The sequence below is a fragment of the Plectropomus leopardus genome, chromosome 18 (assembly GCF_026936395.1).
Source record: "Plectropomus leopardus strain MGB_pleo_1.0 chromosome 18, ASM2693639v1, whole genome shotgun sequence".
NCBI lineage: Eukaryota > Metazoa > Chordata > Actinopteri > Perciformes > Serranidae > Plectropomus > Plectropomus leopardus.
In genome coordinates, this window is record NC_142193.1 from 359,409 (window position 1) to 377,616 (window position 18,208).

The 18,208-nt window shown below is 38.8% G+C and overlaps 1 protein-coding gene across 1 annotated transcript in view; it reads right to left on the bottom strand.

Annotated features, from left to right (window-relative positions):
* The window catches only part of aldh3b1 (aldehyde dehydrogenase 3 family, member B1), a 45,105-nt gene extending 29,839 nt beyond the window's left edge, over positions 1 to 15,266 (bottom strand). The window contains exons 1-4 of the mRNA XM_042504475.2: positions 15,155 to 15,266; positions 1,782 to 1,951; positions 1,341 to 1,451; positions 576 to 696 (exon numbers count right to left, since the gene is read on the bottom strand). Of these exons, the coding sequence (XP_042360409.1) occupies positions 576 to 696; positions 1,341 to 1,451; positions 1,782 to 1,943 (394 nt within the window). The 5' untranslated portion in view covers positions 1,944 to 1,951; positions 15,155 to 15,266. The remainder of the gene's footprint in view (positions 1 to 575; positions 697 to 1,340; positions 1,452 to 1,781; positions 1,952 to 15,154) is intronic.
* Between the last annotated feature and the right edge of the window lie 2,942 nt (positions 15,267 to 18,208).

Sequence of the window (18,208 nt, forward strand, 5' to 3'; positions counted from 1 at the left end):
ACTGCCCACTCATTTTTAAGGTCCCTGGAGGTCTGACAACGATTCCTGACACAGGAACGGATGAGTGCACGGTCATCTCGTGGGGTAGAAAGACGTTTCCTGCCACGGCCAGGTAGCAATTTGGTAGTGCCATGTTCAGCTTGGTTTTTTTTGTTGTAATGAACGGCTGTCTTGGAGATCTTCAGTTTTTTCGCTACCTGTCTCTCACTCATGCCAATTTCCAGCAGTGCCAAGATGGCTGCCTTTGTGGCTTCACATAATTCTTTTGTTTTAGGCATTATGTGAGAGCTGACAACTTCTGAGTTGTGCTACGGCTTGAATGTAAGCAGGAAACCACTCTAGGCCTTTGCATGTGCAGTGCTGCTTGTGACATGAAATGGCCTCTTATATACCCTGGGAATCAATTAAGCTTAAGAATGTCAAATAGGACATAAAGTATTATGTGACCAGCTGCATTTTTTGTTGTGTTCATTATATTATACGTTTAGTGGTACCAGATATTAGAATGAACAAGAAATTGAAGAAAACAAGGGTGGTCTAATAATTTTTTCCATGACTGTATGTGTGGAAGATACCTGCAGCGATGGCTGCAACCAAAGGTAAGAGAAGGAGCTGCAGGGGGTAGTTCCACGGTCCAATGATTAACACGACTCCTAATGGCTCCCTCCGTACAAAACAGTCATCGAGCTTTGTGGCCTGAAAATTCAAGGGGATAAGCAATTAGTTATATACACTACGTATGCACGCATTACTTAATGACACTTGAGAAATGGCCTCAGAAGTCAAAATATTACACGCTAGGTAACCCTCCAGGGTTGATAAACCATCCCATGCACAAGGAGTATTTATCAGTTTACATGCACTGCATTATTTCAAAATAAACTTGTAGGCGCAACACTTTTTTAGGATTCAGGCAACAAATGCAAATGGTTATATTTAGAAAAAAAAACTTGCTTGTCCATTTCATGCCCTCCCTATAAAAAACAGACAAACCTATCATAGCAAACCCTCGAGTCTTGAGGCTATATTTTTTAAATTGGGAAATTAGCTTGGTTGTTCTGTTAAGTAACATGCATAATAATCTAAAATCCAAAATGAAAAAGCATTGTGAACAATTCACGATTGTGCATTAAAAAAATTGTGATATGACATTTTTGCCATATCACCCACCCCTAATACAATATATATACACACAAACATACATACATAAACTGTGATATCTGATGCCCCCCTCCAAACTGATAGATTATTGTAAACAATTACTAAAATTCAGTTGAACCCTCCAATATATGCAAAAAACATGTGCAGCAAGCAATTTTAACAAATCACTGGTAACCTACCAGGTTTTTGCTAACGTACTCTGGCTGCATCCAGCTTGTTAAGTTGGCGATGGTGTAGTGCAGCTCATTGATCACTATATCAATTTCAGACATGATGGCCTCAAATTTTGGCTGACATGCAAGGACAAGAAGAAAGAAAGGTTAGTTCTTAATTTATTGTAATGGAAAAACAAACAATATACTTCATAATTTATACATATATTATTTATAATTTCATAACTGGTGGGAAAAAGAATCCTACAGCTTTATGAAATAAGGGGGCTCAATGAAAAAGGGAAGAATAGTGCAGTGGAAAGACTGCTTTGTAAAATGTTTAATTTCACTGTCATGGGGCCAGACAAAACTGCTGTGTCCGGGTCAGGCTGCAAGGCATTCTGGACTTCTGTTTGTGTGTGTGTGTGTGTGTGTGTCTGTGTATGACAAAAAGGCACAGTTTTATACCTTTGCAAGGTCTTTGTGCAGGGCATTTAAAATCTGTTCCTCATTATCTTTGATCATGGTCATAAGCTTGGCAAGCTGTGTTTGACGGAACTGCTCTGGTATTGTGATGCCTGATCGAAATGCTGACCGCAGTCTGTCCACAACCTGGCTCTGGGTATCCATCCTTTCACCTGGAACATACACACACAAAATCTCAGCTTTCAGATAAAATAAACTAGTAAAGAGAAAACCACCACATTGCATAAGGTGAAACAGATACCAGAAACAGCAAATACCTCGTTATCCCAATTATCAGGGTTGAATCGTCACTTCAGCAAGTTTCAATTACTGTGTCATTAAAAGAAGTGTTTGTTACACAGTTAGCTTACACTAGTTGAATAATTAATTATTGTTGCACATGCTAATTGTGCATATCAGACTACTACTAGTACTTTGCCCTCTTCTTCAACCTGTGTTACCCTGAATCATAAATAAAATTGTCCCAATCTTTAATCTTTGTGAAAGTCAGAAAATGCATGCAGAGAGTTTGGACCATTGAGTGAGATATTTCACATGGTGTAGTATTATCCTATGACCACTAGGTGGCACTGGAGACCTCAGAATCTAAGTCATCCTGGTCTACATCATTTGTAGACCAAGGCATGCTAATTCTATGTAAATCAAACAATAATTGTGTTAAAAGGTATATTTCCTGTTGCCAGTAGGTGGTGCATTGAGAATCATGGTTAACTGACATGGTGATGTGTTTAAGGCTGCAACCTGATCAAACTGGTAAAAAAAAATTGGGGCTGATCGGTTAATGCAAACTGAAGTTAGAGCAGCTTCCTGTTTGGTGGCGAATACTCCATTGCCACAGCAACAGCGATCATTAAAAGCGATGATATTCACAAGGAGGCATCATGGAGGTCTTAAGGCAGCTTTTGTTATCAAGTTTGAGCTGAATGTGGTCAACCTGTAAGAGGATGACCTAAAAATATAAATTATGTGACTTCCTGTTTTCAGGAGGTAGCAATGTGCCTATAAGTCAAATGAGCAAAGCATATGTGATAAGGTCGGGACTCTCATCAAACATGGGAAGTCTAGGGCAGATTGGACAGTGTTGACTGAGTAACTACAACTTCCAAGTTGAAAACCTTGCCACACCCACGTGGTATGATGAAAACTCAGAAATTGAAAAGCTTTTGATGTCCCATTTCATGGGTGGTAATACTTGTGAAAACCACTAGGTGGTTAGAGACCACACAAAATGTAATTCATCTTGGTCTACATAATTTGTAGACCAAACCATGTAAATGTCATGTAAATGAAAGTATACTTCTGTAAAGAGACTTTTTGCCTGTTGGTGGCGCTGTGAGTATACTTAATTGACAATTTGTTTGTATTCAGAGCAGCACCTTGATCACACTGGTAAAATTGGGGCCAATCATTTAATGCAAAGTGAAATTACAACAACTTCCTGTTTGGATGTGCATGTTGCCATGGCAACGATGGCCATGAAAAAGCTTTGAAATCACATGGAGGAATAATCTAGCCTTTCTTACCAAGTTTGAACTTAATATGGTCAACCTGTAAGGATGTGTACATCAAAATATAAAAACATGTAACTCCCTGTCTCCAGTAGGTAGCCCTATTGTGATAACTCGATAGAGCCATGCTGGTATGCTCACGCTGGGACTCCTATCAAGCATGAGAAGTTTTGGGCAGATCAGATAATGTTTGGCTGAGTTACAACAAATTCCTGTTTCATGGCAAAACATCAAAGCTGGAAACCAGGCCACGCCCACATGGTGTGAGAAAAAAATCACATATTAAATAACTTTTGAAGTCCCATGATCTTTCATTTCAGTGCAAGTTGGAAAAAGCAGGCAGAGAGTTCAATCTTCAGTTAGATATTTCATGTGGGGTAATACTTCCTGTGGCCACTAGGTGGCGCTAGAGACCACACAATGCGGGTCATCTTGGCATACATCATTTGCAGACCAAACCATGTAAATTTCATGTAAATCAAAGTATAGTTGTGTTAAGAGGCTTACTTCCTTTTTCCAGCTGTTGGTGCTGTGAATATCCTACTTAATTGACATGTTGATGCGTTCAGGGCTGCGCCTTGATCACACCTGTAAAATTTGGGACCAATCGGTTCATGCAAAGTGAAGTTACAACATCTTCCTGTTCATGAAAACCTTTGACATCACAAGGAGGCATCATCAAAGTCTCAAACTTTTCTTATCAAGTTTGAGTTAAATATGGTCAACCTGTAAGAAGGTGCACATTAAAACATAAAACATATATCTCCCTGTCTCCAGTAGGTGGCGCTATCATGGTAACTCAACAGAGGCATGCAGATGTGTTCAGACCGGGACTGTTATCAAGCATGAGAAGTTTGGAGCAGATCGGATGATGTTTGGCTGAGTTACAACAACTTCCTGTTTGATGGTGAAAAATCAAAGTTGGAAACTAAGCCACAACCACATGGTGTGATGAAAACTTATTTTTTTAAATCACTTGTTATGTCACAGTTCTTAAGGTCTTAAAAATCACATTTGAAGTCATTTGGGTGGAATCTGTAGAAGATATGCATCAAAGAAGAACACGTGATTTTCATGTCATTTCCTGTCACCAGTAGGAGGCACTATAAGAAATGGTAATGGTTATCATGTAGACGTGTTCAGGGTACGACTGTCATACAACATGTGAGGTTTGGTGAAGATTGGGCCATGTCTGTTAGAGTTATAATCTACTTCCCATTTACTTCCTGGTTCATTGCGAGATGTGGAAATGTTTGGCCCAGTAATGCCAACATGGTGTGAAGAAAACTCACAATTTTAATAACTTTTAATATCCTTTTGAGAGGATGTTTCAATTTTGAAGTCAATCAAATGAAATCTGAAGGAGTAAGTTGTAAAGTTGTAAAAATTATGACCCCTGAAACTGGACCAAAATACCTCAAAATTGCAAGTTCAAATCAAAATGTCGGACTTCCTGTTAGGTATAGCATATGGGTCCAAGAGACTTTTTTGTTCATCTTTGGGGTGTACATGTCTCTACCAATTTTCTTTAATGTAGGTCAAAGCAGTGCGGGGGCTGTTTCGCTCCTGAGCCATTTCCTTAGACCCACGCACAAGGCCATTAAAATATCAAATTTCTGTATGAGCATTCCATCAAAAGAAAGCATGTAATTTCCATGACATTTCATGTTGCCAGTAGGGGGCGCTAAAAGTAATGGTAATGGTTGTCATGTAGATGTGTTCAGGGCAAGACAGACATCAAACATGTGAAGTTTGGTGAAGATTGGACCATATTCCTCAGAGTTATAAACTTCTTCCTGGTTAATGGTGAGACATGGAAATGATTGGCCCAGTAACAACCACACGATGTGATAAAAACTCACAAATGTAATAACTTCTGATGCCTCCAGCCTTCTGAGAGGATTTTTAAATTTTGAAGTCAATCGGATGAAATCTGTAGGAGAAGATCTAAAAATTGCAAGCCCTGAAAATGGCCAAAAATACGCCAAAATTGCACATTCAATTCAAAATGGTCCACTTCCTGTTGGGTTTAGGGTATGGGTCAAAGAGGCTTTTTTGTAGGTCTTGGGCTGTTGCACGTGCCTCCCAAGTTTTGTAGCTCTAGAGGAAATGTACTGCAGGAGCTGCTTCGTTGAAATCTGTTGGGTGCGCTAGAGAGCCATTTTGGCACATCAGTGAAAAAAAATCCTATCAAATGTCACATTTTAGGACTTCTGATATGTGTTTGGTGAGTTTTGGTGCATGCCTTGCCTCTCAAAAAGTGCTTCTAGTTTTATGGCGAATAATGCGTAACTTTGGCAACAGCATTTGATGAAAACTCAAAGGTGTAATTTCTGTGCATCATGAAGGTCTTATTCTCATTGGATATGAGGTCATTTAAGTTAACATGCTACAGGGAAAGTAAAAGAAAAAAGTAACTTCCTGCTACCAATAGGTGGCACTATGACTAAGATTCAAAATTGCACTGCACATGTCTTCAGGCCTGGACTCTTATCAAATCTGTGAAATTTTGTGTCTTGTAATTTTGTTTTAGATCTGACCATCTGTTACAACAGTTTTTGATGTCATGTCGAAACATCAAATTGTCCACCCGACTTTGGTAACGCCTTTCAACAAAAACTCTCAATATTTATTTTCAAACATCATCGTCTTAATGATTTTTTAAGACCATTTTGAGATCAATCGATTCAACTTGCTAGGAGCCGGGCATCTTCCTGTAAAACTTTGCTTTTCTTGTGCCAATAGGTGGCGCTCTCATTATCCCTTAAAAATGTGATATAGATGTGTTCAGGGCGGGACTCCAATCAAACATGTGAAGTTTGGGTCATATTGGACCCTTTACAGTAGAGTTACATACCACTTCCTGTTTACTTCTTGGTTAATGGCAGATCATGCAAATTAGATGCCTCATGCAGATCACACGTTGTGATGAAAACTCATGATTTGAATAACTTTTGCTGTCAAAGGTCTTATAATGGTAGCAATAACATTTGAAGTCAATCTGATAAAAGCTCTAGGACAAGTTCTCAAGATTAGGACTCCTGAAAATGGCCAAAAATATACCAAAATTACAACTTCAAATCAAAATGGCTGACTTCCTGTTGGTTTTACGGTATGGCACCAAGAGACTTTTTTGTAGGTACTGGGGTGTTGCGCAGGCCTCCAGAGTTTCACAGCTCTAGGTAAAACGTGCTGCGGGGGCTGCTTCGTCGAAAATCAGTAGAGGGCGCAACTGATACATTTCCTCCCACCCACGGACCAGTTTTTTTCACCAGACCTGACAAGTCTGCAAAGTTTCATGACTTTCTGAATATGTTAAAACGCTCCAAAAGGCAATTCATTTGAGAGAAAAATAATAATAATAATAATTAAAGCTGCAAGCACCGATGAACGGGCCCTCGCACCTCCGTGCACGTTGGGACTCGTTGCTGGATGCCGACTGATGCGACCGCACGTCTCTGAGAAAGGGCAACACTGCACACAGCAGTGAATTAGTGTTTGGTCACTGTAGCACTGAGGCTGGAGATGCCTTTTTCCTGTTGAATGTAGGTGGAGCTATAACAAAGTATTGACATGTAGATGTCTTCAGGCTGTGACACTTGCGCAGCATGTGAAGTTAGAGACGAATTGCAAAGTCAAATGACAGCAGCCTCCTGTGTTATTTTGGAAGATTATAAAATGCTGCCCGCTACAGCTGACAGTCAGAGTCCACAATTAACTTTTTGATTAACCATCTAATTTAGCTGGTGGAAAAAAAATCTACCAGCCATCTATATAATAATAAAAAGCTTATTTCCTCTCACAAATACATTTATTTCAATAAATGTAATTGAGATACTATGTAAACTTAAAGAGGAGATCAGAGAAAAATGTGAAGTCAAAGATATCAAAAACATTTCATCACCACAGCCTCTGTGTGTAAATTATGGAGGTAGATCAGTCTCATAATGAATAAATGCACACAGAAGGATTCACAAATGTAAATTGTATAGTGCTATAGTGCCTATTGATGGTAGGGTAAGACAGGCCATGAAAAGGTGATTACTTGTGTTTATCCTGCAATAAGAATGGACGGTGTCCCATACTATTATTAAGCATTTAAAGCATTTAAACAGGCACTATAGCACTGCCTCCAGCCCTGACTGATGTGCTCTCTCTAAATGTGGTTGGCGCAGAAGACAGCTCCCGGGCCAATAACTGGACAAAAGTCCAGGCTGCTACCTCGGCTTGAGGTGACAGACCCTGTCAAACAGTCATAGTATTTACTATAACTTCAACTTGATGGCAAAATGTTAACTTGACCTTATTAACCTTATTAGCATGCAGTAACGCTAGCACAGCCCGTTGGCATAGCTCGTTAGCTCATGATGCTAGATACACAGTGTACACACGCCATGTTCAAGTTGAATGGCAACCTGTCAGTCGCTCTGGTAGGCATGTATAGCGCTGTGCAGATGTGTTCATATGATTAGCTGAAAGTATGTTCTTGTGATTGGCTGAATGGAGGGAGACATCTGATTGGCTACAGATTCTTCCCTGTTGAAAAAAATGCATTTGTGGATCAAGACATGACAAGGAAGTCTCAAAAAGATTCACACATAAATGCAGTGAAGTTCACAAATCACAACCAGTTTGTAAATACTGATTCAACAATTTGTGAATAAATGTCACAACATACGTACATATATGATTTAGATGAAAACTGCAAATTCTTTTAAATAGAGATATTGGTGGATTTCCATTATATATATTTTAAACAAGTAATTTGTGCGTGTGCATCAATTTTATATATTTAAAACAAGTAATATTTGTGTGTGCATCAGAAATGCATTTGTGAACTTTATTCATTTATATGTGGAATATTTTTACATTTATACAGAATGAGAAATATTTGTGTGTGCACTGAAAAATATTTGTGTGTTGAGAGACATTTATATATATAAATCCCAATATACATTTGTGAATGCTTCTGTGTGCATTTATTCATTATGAGACTGATCTAACTCCATAGTAAATGAGTTCCCTCTGGCAAGCTTTGACACTGTATAGCCGTCCAGGGCTTTTATTGTGAAAGGTAGGAACGGAAGAAGTGCAGCTCCTGCACTGACGCTGTCAATGTGAGAGGCAGAAAGAGATTGCAGTGTTGGCTGAAACTAGGAAGGCCTCTGTCTTAATATCTAATAACTTTTATCAGTATGCACACAGCCTTAGCTCCCAGCAGACCAGCGGATGTCCCTCTCTCTGCTGGAAACAGAGCCGCAGAACGAGTAGCGCACGAGACGGCCTCGCAGCACAAGCGCAGGTGACATTGAGAGAGCAGGACACCAAGACAGAGCAACGATGCCAAGCGCCCCTAAAAACGCACTGTCGACTCTCAGCAGAGTTTAATACGTGACAATTGTGGCACAAAAACATACTCGCCAGTGTGGTGAATAACCTCCAGAGATTTTATCACATTTGGTGCGCACAGGGTGTTTTTTTTTCTGACCCCGCCTACAGTTTTCACCGTGATTTCAATGCACGATGATCAAGCACATTTATCATGATAGATAAAATTGGTTAGTTTTACTAACCCTCTCAATAGGTACAGAGAAGGGTGGAGGAGTATTCTGTTTGCTTTATAGTGAAACTACAGACTGGAACATTACTCAAAATATCAGTTGCGCCATAAATACAGAACAGCCCCTTAGTAAGCGCAATGGCTCTGCAATGATCTGTCTCTTACAGAGCTGCTCCGCGTTTAGCGAGCGCAGCAGGCACGGGAATAAACAATAGTATATTTCCTCCTTATTCCCTGGTGATATAAATACCTTGCTAAATGTGTGTCTTGGTGCAAACATAATGCCGCGAAGAGGGTCTGAATAATCACTAAATAGCGATGAAGTCGGCACGTCAGTAGTCCTCTCGTCACCTCACCCTGGCACCATAGATCGTCTTGTCCGTGTACAAAATGATGAAGCCATTGTTTATTAACTTGACAGTATGGATTTCAATGCAGCTTACCATGAAAACATCCCTTGACTGACAGCATCAGCATCTGTTATACAGTATTATCTTGCTCTCTGCTACTCATGTGCTCACAGAGAGAATGTAAACAATGGAGTAAGGGCGCCCTTGCTGGACAACCTTACCATAAATTGCCTGAAAATTAATATAGTAATTACAAAAATTGTGGGTTTCCTGTTGGGTTTATGGCATGGCCCTAAGAGGCTTTTTTGTAGGTCTTGGAGTGTTAAACATGCCTCCAATGTTTCATAGCTCTAGGTTAAACGGTTTGCGGCGGCTGCCTACTTTAATTTTCTAGGTGGCGCTAAAGAGCACATTTTGGCACATCAAAGCAAAAAAATCATATCAGATATCACAATTAAGGATTTCTGATGGATCTAGCAACATTTGGTGCATTTTTGTGCATGGCGAATAGTGCGTAACTATGACGACAGAGTTTGATGAAAACACAAAAGTATTTTTTCTGTGCATCATGAAGGTCTTTGCAGTATTATGAGGGCATTTGAGGTTGCTCGGGTGTATCTGCTACAGGAGACACATTAAAGTGTAAAAAAAAACTAACTTCCTGTTAACACTAGGTGGCACTATGACTGTGATGCAAAATTGTGCTGCAGATGTGTTCAGGTCTGGATTTTCATCAAATGTGTGAAATTGTGCTAAAATCTGACCATCTGGGGTCAAGTTATGATAGTTTTTGATGTCATGTGGCGTCACAGGAACACCGTTCTGTGTATTGAAAAATCAGTCAAGCTCTTGCAGAAATTGCAAAAATTGGTCAAAAAATTTAAATAGAATTAAAATTGATGGACTTTCTCTTGGGTTTAGTTCATGACTCCAAGAGGCTTTTCTGTAGGTCTTGGGCTTTTACATAAGTTTCTTAGGTTTTGTAGCTATAGGTTAAACGGATTGCAGGGGCTGCTTTGCTGAAAATTAGTAGGTGGCGCTCCAGAGCACATTTTGGCCTATCACAGCAAAAAGAATCATATAAAATAACACATCATAGGACTATTGATGTGTATGCCACGTTTCATGAGTTTTTAAGCATCTTTAGCCCCTTAAACACAACTTCCTGTTTTATGGCAAAGAAAGCAGCAGAACGTCAACAGCATTTGATGAAATCAAAAACGGCAAGCAATTTAACATCACCAACTTTAGGAAATACTGGTGTCCCGATTTGAAGTCGATCAGATGAAATCTGTAGGACAAGTGTTTCATCAAAGAGATACTAAAATAACAAAAAATGTGAAAATTCAAATTAAAATGGCGCACTTCCTGTTGGGTTTAGGACACAGCTCCAAAAGGCTTTTTTGTAGGTCTTAGGCTGAACATGATTCTCAAGTTTGATAGCTCAATGTTAAATGGTCTGCAGGGGCTGCTTCGTTGAAATTTTCTAGGGGGCACACAAGAGCCATTTTTGCACATTAATACAACAAATCATATCAGATATCACAATTTAGGACTTTTGATGTCTGTGCCCCTTTTGGTGAGTATTGGTGCATGACTTGGCCCTCAAAAAGTGCTTCCTGTTTGATGGCGAATAGTGCGTAACTATGGCGACAGCGTGTGATGAAAACACAAAAGTATTTTTTCCGTACATCATGAAAGTCTTTGCAGTATTATGAGAGCATTTGAGGTTGCTCGGGGTGTATCTGCTACAGGAGACACATTAAAGTGAAAAAAAACTAACTTCCTGTTACGACTAGGTGGCGCCATGACTGTGATTGAAAATTGTGCTGCAGATGTGTTCAGGCCTGGACTCTCATCAAATGTGTGAAATTTTGTTAAGATCTGACCATCTGGGGTCAAGTTATGACAGTTTTTGATGTCATGTCACAACATCGAAATTCGCCATGGCGTCACGGGAACACTGTTTAACAAAAATGGACAATATTCATTTTCCATTATCACCAACATCTTAATGATTTTTTGATACAAGTTTGAGATCAATCAAGTCAACCTGCTAGGAGCTGAACCTCTAAGTGTAAAACTTTGTCTTTCCTGTGTCAATAGGTGGCACTCTCAGTATCGATGAAAATTGTCATACAGATGTGTTCAGGGCGGGGCTCTTATCAAGCATGTGAGGTTTGGGCCAGATTGGACCTTGTACAACTGAGTTAAAAACTACTTCCTGGTTGGTGGCGAAACACATAACTTCTTGGCCCCATAACTTTCACACTGTTGATCAAAAACCAAAACTGCTCCCAAACCAAGAGTATTTTTTGTCCATCCTGACATGTTCTATGTACCTCCAAATTTTCATACCTCTACATGAAATGGTTTGCCGGGGCTGGCAATTAGGGGTCACTACTGAGCTCATTTTTTTGACACTTTTAAACGATGCCTCCAAAATACAAAAATTTTCACCAGTCCGCATAATCATGCCAAGTTTCATGAGTTTTCGAATATGATAAAGCTCTGAAAAAAGCAATTTATTTGACAAAATAATAATAATAATAATAATAATTAAAGCTGCAAGCAGCGATGAACGGGCCCTTGCACCTCCGTGCACATCGGGGCTACACGCTGGACGCTGACTGATGCGGCCGTGTCTCTCTGAGAAAGGGCAACACTGCGCACAGCAGTGAATTAGTACTTCCCTCATGTAGTGCTAAGGCTGGAGATGACCTAAGTCACTTTAGCAGAGGTGTGTGTGTGTGTGTGTGTGTGTGTGTGTGCGTGTGTTGCGTGTGTGTGCATTATGATCTGCCACTTTCAACACTGTTGTGGGCTAACTCACAGCAACAAACATGGGAAAAAATGACAGTATATTTCTCCTATTTCCTGATAATCTATGTAAATCCCTAAATGTCTTTTGCTGCTGCTTAAATATAACGCTGCTAAGAGGGTCTGGAAAATTGCTAAATACAATAAAGTCAGCTGGTTGGTAGTTCTCTCCTCCTGTACCCTGGAACCTTAGATCATCTTGTTCGTTTGCAGGAAGAAAGGGCCATTGTTTTTTAACATAACAGTATTTATTTCAGTGTTGCTTACTGTAAAAACATTCTGACTGACTGCACCACCGTCCATTGTTCTGCAATACTCTCTGTCACAATGTCCTTGAGTGCTGACAGTAGCTTAACAATTAAGTAAGACAGCATTTTGACTCCTCTCTCTGTCTCTGTCTCTCTCTGTGTGTGTGTGTGTGTGTGTGTGTGTGTGTGTGTGTGTGTGTGTGTGTGTGTGTGTGGTAGTCACACATGCAACATCCAGAAGTGTGAAAAAGGACTGTTTTGCTCTGCTCTGCTCCTTTTACAGTGACAGGATAAGGGCCAACAATGGAGAAAGAGCTCTATCTGCTGGACAAACAATGTAATACAACAATTTCTAAAAGACCCCAGCATCATTTTCTACAATATATGGTGTGTGAACAGAGTTTTCCTATCAGCGCATATGGTAAAAATATGAGATGAGGCCGATTTGCTCCATTTTGTCTGTATAAGGCTTATATCAGGTGATAATATAGGTACATTGAAAAGTCAGTCGGGCTCTAGCAGAAATGACAAAAAATTGCCCAAGATTTTAAATAAAATTAAAATTGGTGGACTTTCTGTTGGGTTTAGGGCATGGCTTCAAGAGGCTTATTTGTAGGTCTTGGGCTTTTACACATATTGCTTAGGTTTCGTAGCTCTAGGTTAAACAGTCTGTGGGGGCTGAAATTCGTTGAAATTTTCTAGGAGGCGCTCAAGAGCCATTTTGGCACATGAATGCAAAAAAATCATATCAGATATCACAATTTAGGAATTTTGATATAAATAAAAACTTTCGGTGCATTTTTTAACATGCCTTGCCGCTCAAAAAGTGCTATCTGTTTTATGGCGAATAGTGTGTTACCATGGCAACAGCATGTGATGAAGTCACTAAAGTGTTTTTTCACTGTATCATGAAAGTCTTTGCAGTATTTTGACAGAATATGAGGTCGCTGGGGTTAACCTGCTCTTGGGGAAACATCAAAGTGTAAAAAAAGTAAGTTCCTGTGACCAATAGGTGGCGCTATGAGTAAGATTCAAAATTGCACTGCAGATGTCTTCAGGCCTGGTCTCGAATTTTTGTTCAGATCTGAACATTTTGGGTCAAGTTATGAGAGTTTTTGATGTCATGTTGAAACACTGAAATTGTCCACTCGACTTCAGTAACGCCTTTCAACGAAAACTCTCAATATTCATTTTCAAGCCTCATCAACGTCTTAAAGATCTTTTTGAGACCATTTTGAGATCTATCTTGTCAACCTGCTAGGAGCTGGACATCTCACTGTAAAACTTTGCCTTTCTTGTGCCAATAGGTGGCGCTCTCATTATGGCTTAAAATTGTCATATAGATGTGTCCAGGGCGGGACTCCTATCAAACATGAAGTTTGGGTCATATTGGACCGTTTACAGCAGTTACATACCACTTCCTGTTTACTTCCTGGTTCATGGCAGAACATGCAAATTAGATGCCTCATACAGATCACACGATGTGATGAAAACTCATGATTTGATTAACTTTTGCTGTCAAAGGTCTTATGAAGGTAGCAATAACATTTGAAGTCAATCTGATGAAAGCTCTAGGACAAGTTCTCAAGATTACAACCCCTGAAAATGGCCAAAAATACACCAAAATTACAATTTCAAATCAAAATGGCTGACTTCCAGTTGGTTTTTTGGTTATGGCCCCAAGAGACTTTTTGTAGGTACTGGGGTGTTGCACAGACCTCCAAAGTTTCACAGCTCTAGGTAAAACATGCTGTGGGGGCTGCTTCATTGAAAATCAATAGGGGCTCAACTGATACATTTCCTACCACCCATGCACAAGACCATTAAAATCTCAAATTTTTCACCAGACCTGATAAGTCTGCGGAGTTTCATGACTTTTTGAATATGTTAAAGCCCTCAAAAAGGCAATTCATTTGACAAAAAAATAATAAACATAATAATAATAATAATAATAATAATAATAATCATAATAATAATAATTTATAATAATAATAATAATTTATCAGAATTCCTTCAGTTTCCAGAGGGTCCTCGCACCGTTCGGTGCTTGGGCCCTAATAATTCATTCAGTTTCAAGATGGCCTTTGTAGCTGCTCTGCAGTCGGTGCTCAGCCCTAACTATGTTTTTCTCATATGATGACAGAATCCAAAAATTGAGAGAGAAAATATTAGCTATTCAAATGACTTCAAAATACAAAAAAGGAGCCAGGTCTAAACATGGATCTGTTTCATTAAGAAGCAGCCCACAGCAACTCTTTCGCTCATCCACAAAACCGCCAGGCTGAGTTTTTAAAAGCCACCAGACAAACAGATTTTTAGGAAGCACCTTAAGTGATTTCGCAAAAATTCGCGGTGGAGAGAAAACATTTGCAAAGTATCTGTATGCCGAATTTACAAAAGTTTCATGTTTTATTACATGTTCCAGTGTATGACTCTTCCGACTCCCCTCTGCGGAAAAGCTAATAGATGTAAACTGCGAGGTTTCCCCATGTACTTCGGCACACCAAACTGTCACACCGGGACATGCTACGTGTCAAACAAATGAGCAACACCAGCGTGCGCAGACGAGCACGAGCTAGTTTAAAACTAACAAAAGGAAGTTGTTGCCCATTTTAAGTTTCATAAATGCAACCACCGTCAATGGGTGGCCAAAAGTTTGGAGTCCAATCAAAACACAGGTTACGTTAAACAAATGATTCAGTGATCACTAATTTGTGGATAATCTAAAAACAAATCCAGTCCCTTTCTCTGGAATTTAGGGAAGCCTTCTACGTAGGCTACTCTTTTTACACTCGGTGGTAACTAACTCAGTATTGTGAAAAGAGAACACAAAATGAAGTGATAAGGAAAGGGTGCAGTGTTGGTCTACCTGTTGGTCTGTCGCTGTGCCGAGGAGTCCAACTGCCTTGTTTTGTATTTCCGGGTGTTGTCCCATTTCTGCCTACCGGTTGCGATTCTTTTCCTCAATCCGCCCTACTCTCCCGCTGATTGGCTAGTACCTGTGCCCTCCGTTGTTTGGTTGGTTGGTCACGTTAAGGTATCAAGAAGGAGATTGGTTAGAATGTTAGTAGCAGAGTCCCATAGTAGTAATTTCTCCATTATCTAGGAAAAGGAAAGTCGCTTGACGGTTTGGTTTTGGTTGATCTTGAAAAACTTGCCTCCAAACGAGTCAGGCGAGACATTACGTGCTCCGTCTGTATGTCAGAGTGTGAACTATCTCCTAATCTTGTCAGTGTTCCACACAGCAGCCAGCCTATTCTGTCGCACTCATCCACTACACACCTTATTTTGCTCAAACTGTTAGGGGAGCAGCACAGGTAACAAAAAGTTTTTTAAAAAAAACCCAAACCAAAACAAAACAACAACAAAACATTATATCTGAAAGATTTTAGTTAAAAAAAAGTTTAAAAAAACAAGTTTACAAATGATAAAAACGAAGCAGACAAATAAACAGACAATAAATAAATGGGTAAATAAATAAAAAGCAAGAACCCACAAAACAAATTATATAACTAGCACAATAATCAGATGTACAGACATACAAATACACTGTACATTCAGTTAGGATTTGGGGAAGAAAGTGGCATGATTTTCTAAAACCTTGAAACTTTTATTGTTATTAATTAAGCTGACTGACCTAAGTAGAGATTTCTGCTCCAGGAGGAAAGATACAAATTTAGAAGTTGACTTATATAATGTGTGTTTGTGAATAAAAAAAATTGCATTTAAAATAACAAAATTATTAAATATTCAAGAGCTCTGTTGTCTGGATAATAACATAATAACAAATGATATCCCTGAGTTTAAGGAGTAGTTGTGCCACCATAAAAAAAATAGCAGCTCTGCGAGAACCTGATACAATGCATCTCTCCTTGTTTTATATAAGGTTAATGTTTTATTGGGCACTTTCCCTGTCTAAATAAAATTACGTTAATTACGTTAAATTAGTTATACATTTTTTTATTGGAAAAGAGCGGCAAATAGTTAGTTTGTTAGTTTAAGTCTGTCCAACATCAGTAAGTGCTGTGTTATGCCAATCTCACCGTAACTCAGGTGACTTTTTGAGAGCTGAATTAATGCATTTGGAGTGGCACAAGTTAAATTCTCTCAAAGCAGTTGGAAAACTGTGAAGACATAAACTGTTGATATGAAATAGTATTGCAAGAATCATCAAAGAGCTGGTGGTTAACATCTTTTTGGAACCATTTAGGATTGTTTCAGTTGCAATTCATTGGGCAAATATTACATGTTAAAAATGAAAAAAGAAAGAAAGAAAAGAAAGACCTCCAGTTTAGTTGAAAATGTGATTTGGGATAAAATATCAAAATGAATCAGGATTTTTCTGATGTCTTTTCAGCCAGTTAACCTTAAAGGCGTTAACAGTATCCCTGAAATCCAGGACATCTAGACCTAGACCTCTGCTTTGCTGTTAGAAATAAGCCTAAATGATCTGTTTTTTCCAGATAAAGTCCAAAAAAAATTCTATTTACCTCTGTAGATGTCGAATCATTTACAAATAAGGATAAGGATGCATACACAAAGTGAGATAGGCTTTGGAGAAGAGAACCATATATTGAAAATAGTTTTGGGGTTTGTTGGAAAAATTTCCAATTTCAGAGTCATCGCAATTATGCAGAGCCAAAATTTCACATTAAGACAGATTCAGTCTCAGACCTGGAGCATTAGAGAGTTGGCTAATTAAATAATAGAATTATATAACTAGGTCTTGTTTGTCAAAAAAAAGCATTTTTAACTTTTTACGAAAGATCAACATTACTTCAAAAATTCTGTCATTTACAATGTTGATAGCCAGTAATTCAGTGACTAGTACAAATAAAAAGGGAGAAACAGGCCAACCCTGCCTAACGCCTCTATTAATTGGAAATCTTTTAGAAGTGTTGAAGTTAATGATAATGGAGCTTATTTATTAAAGCCACAATTTTCTGATCTATTGTTAAGAGAGTTATGGGAAACCAATTTCCCATTAATAACAGATCTTCATCTGGTTTGGGGATAAAGACATAATACCTTGCTGCATTGTAGTGGTCATCTCTTCTTAACTAATGCATTCTTTGATACAAGTTCATGGATTTTGAATGAGATCCCAGAAGTGAATATAAAATTCAAAAGACAACTTGAGGAGATCTTTAATTTTATTAAAAGATATGTCAGAATCACAAACATTTAAATTCGTCATCAATTGAGGGGATATTAGAGTGATTTTTTTTCCCAGGAAACTCAGATGATTGTTTCCATTAAATTCAGATTCATATAGTTTCTCATAAAAAGCAGTGACAAAATTCTATCAATATAAAGCACAGCTGAAAATGTTCTTTTTAAATTTCTTTTCTCAAGAGCAAAAAAGTAAGTTTTTTGAGTGTTTAAGAGTGTTTTTACCCTTCCTCAAGTCACCTGGCTCTAGATCAACATACAAACAGTCCCAGATCCAGTAGTTAACATCCCACTGTGCCACCTTAATAAATAACATATTCACAAATGACATAGAAAACAATACAAAGAGCTGACTATTAATCAACGATATCATTGACCATCGACCAGTTTATACAGTCTATGACATTAAACACAAAATAACCCACCCACACAAGAAACCAGAATACAGACGAATGAGGACAGAAGAATTAATGAATGCAGTTGGTTAATAAGTTATCTTAGAGGCAGGCAACAATTTGTGATGTTGGGAGAGTTTTCTTCATCCTGTGTGGACATTGCTTGGGGCGTCCTCAGGGGTCAGTGTTGGTCCTAAATTTTTTATTTTGTACATTAATAACATCTGTAAAGTATCTAAAAAAAATGAAGCTTGTGGGAGTGCAGTAATGATCAGACGAGTCGCAGTAATGAAAAGTTGAGTCACTTCAAAGGAAAGGAGCAGCAGTCTCTGATGAATGTCTCTATAACATCTCTA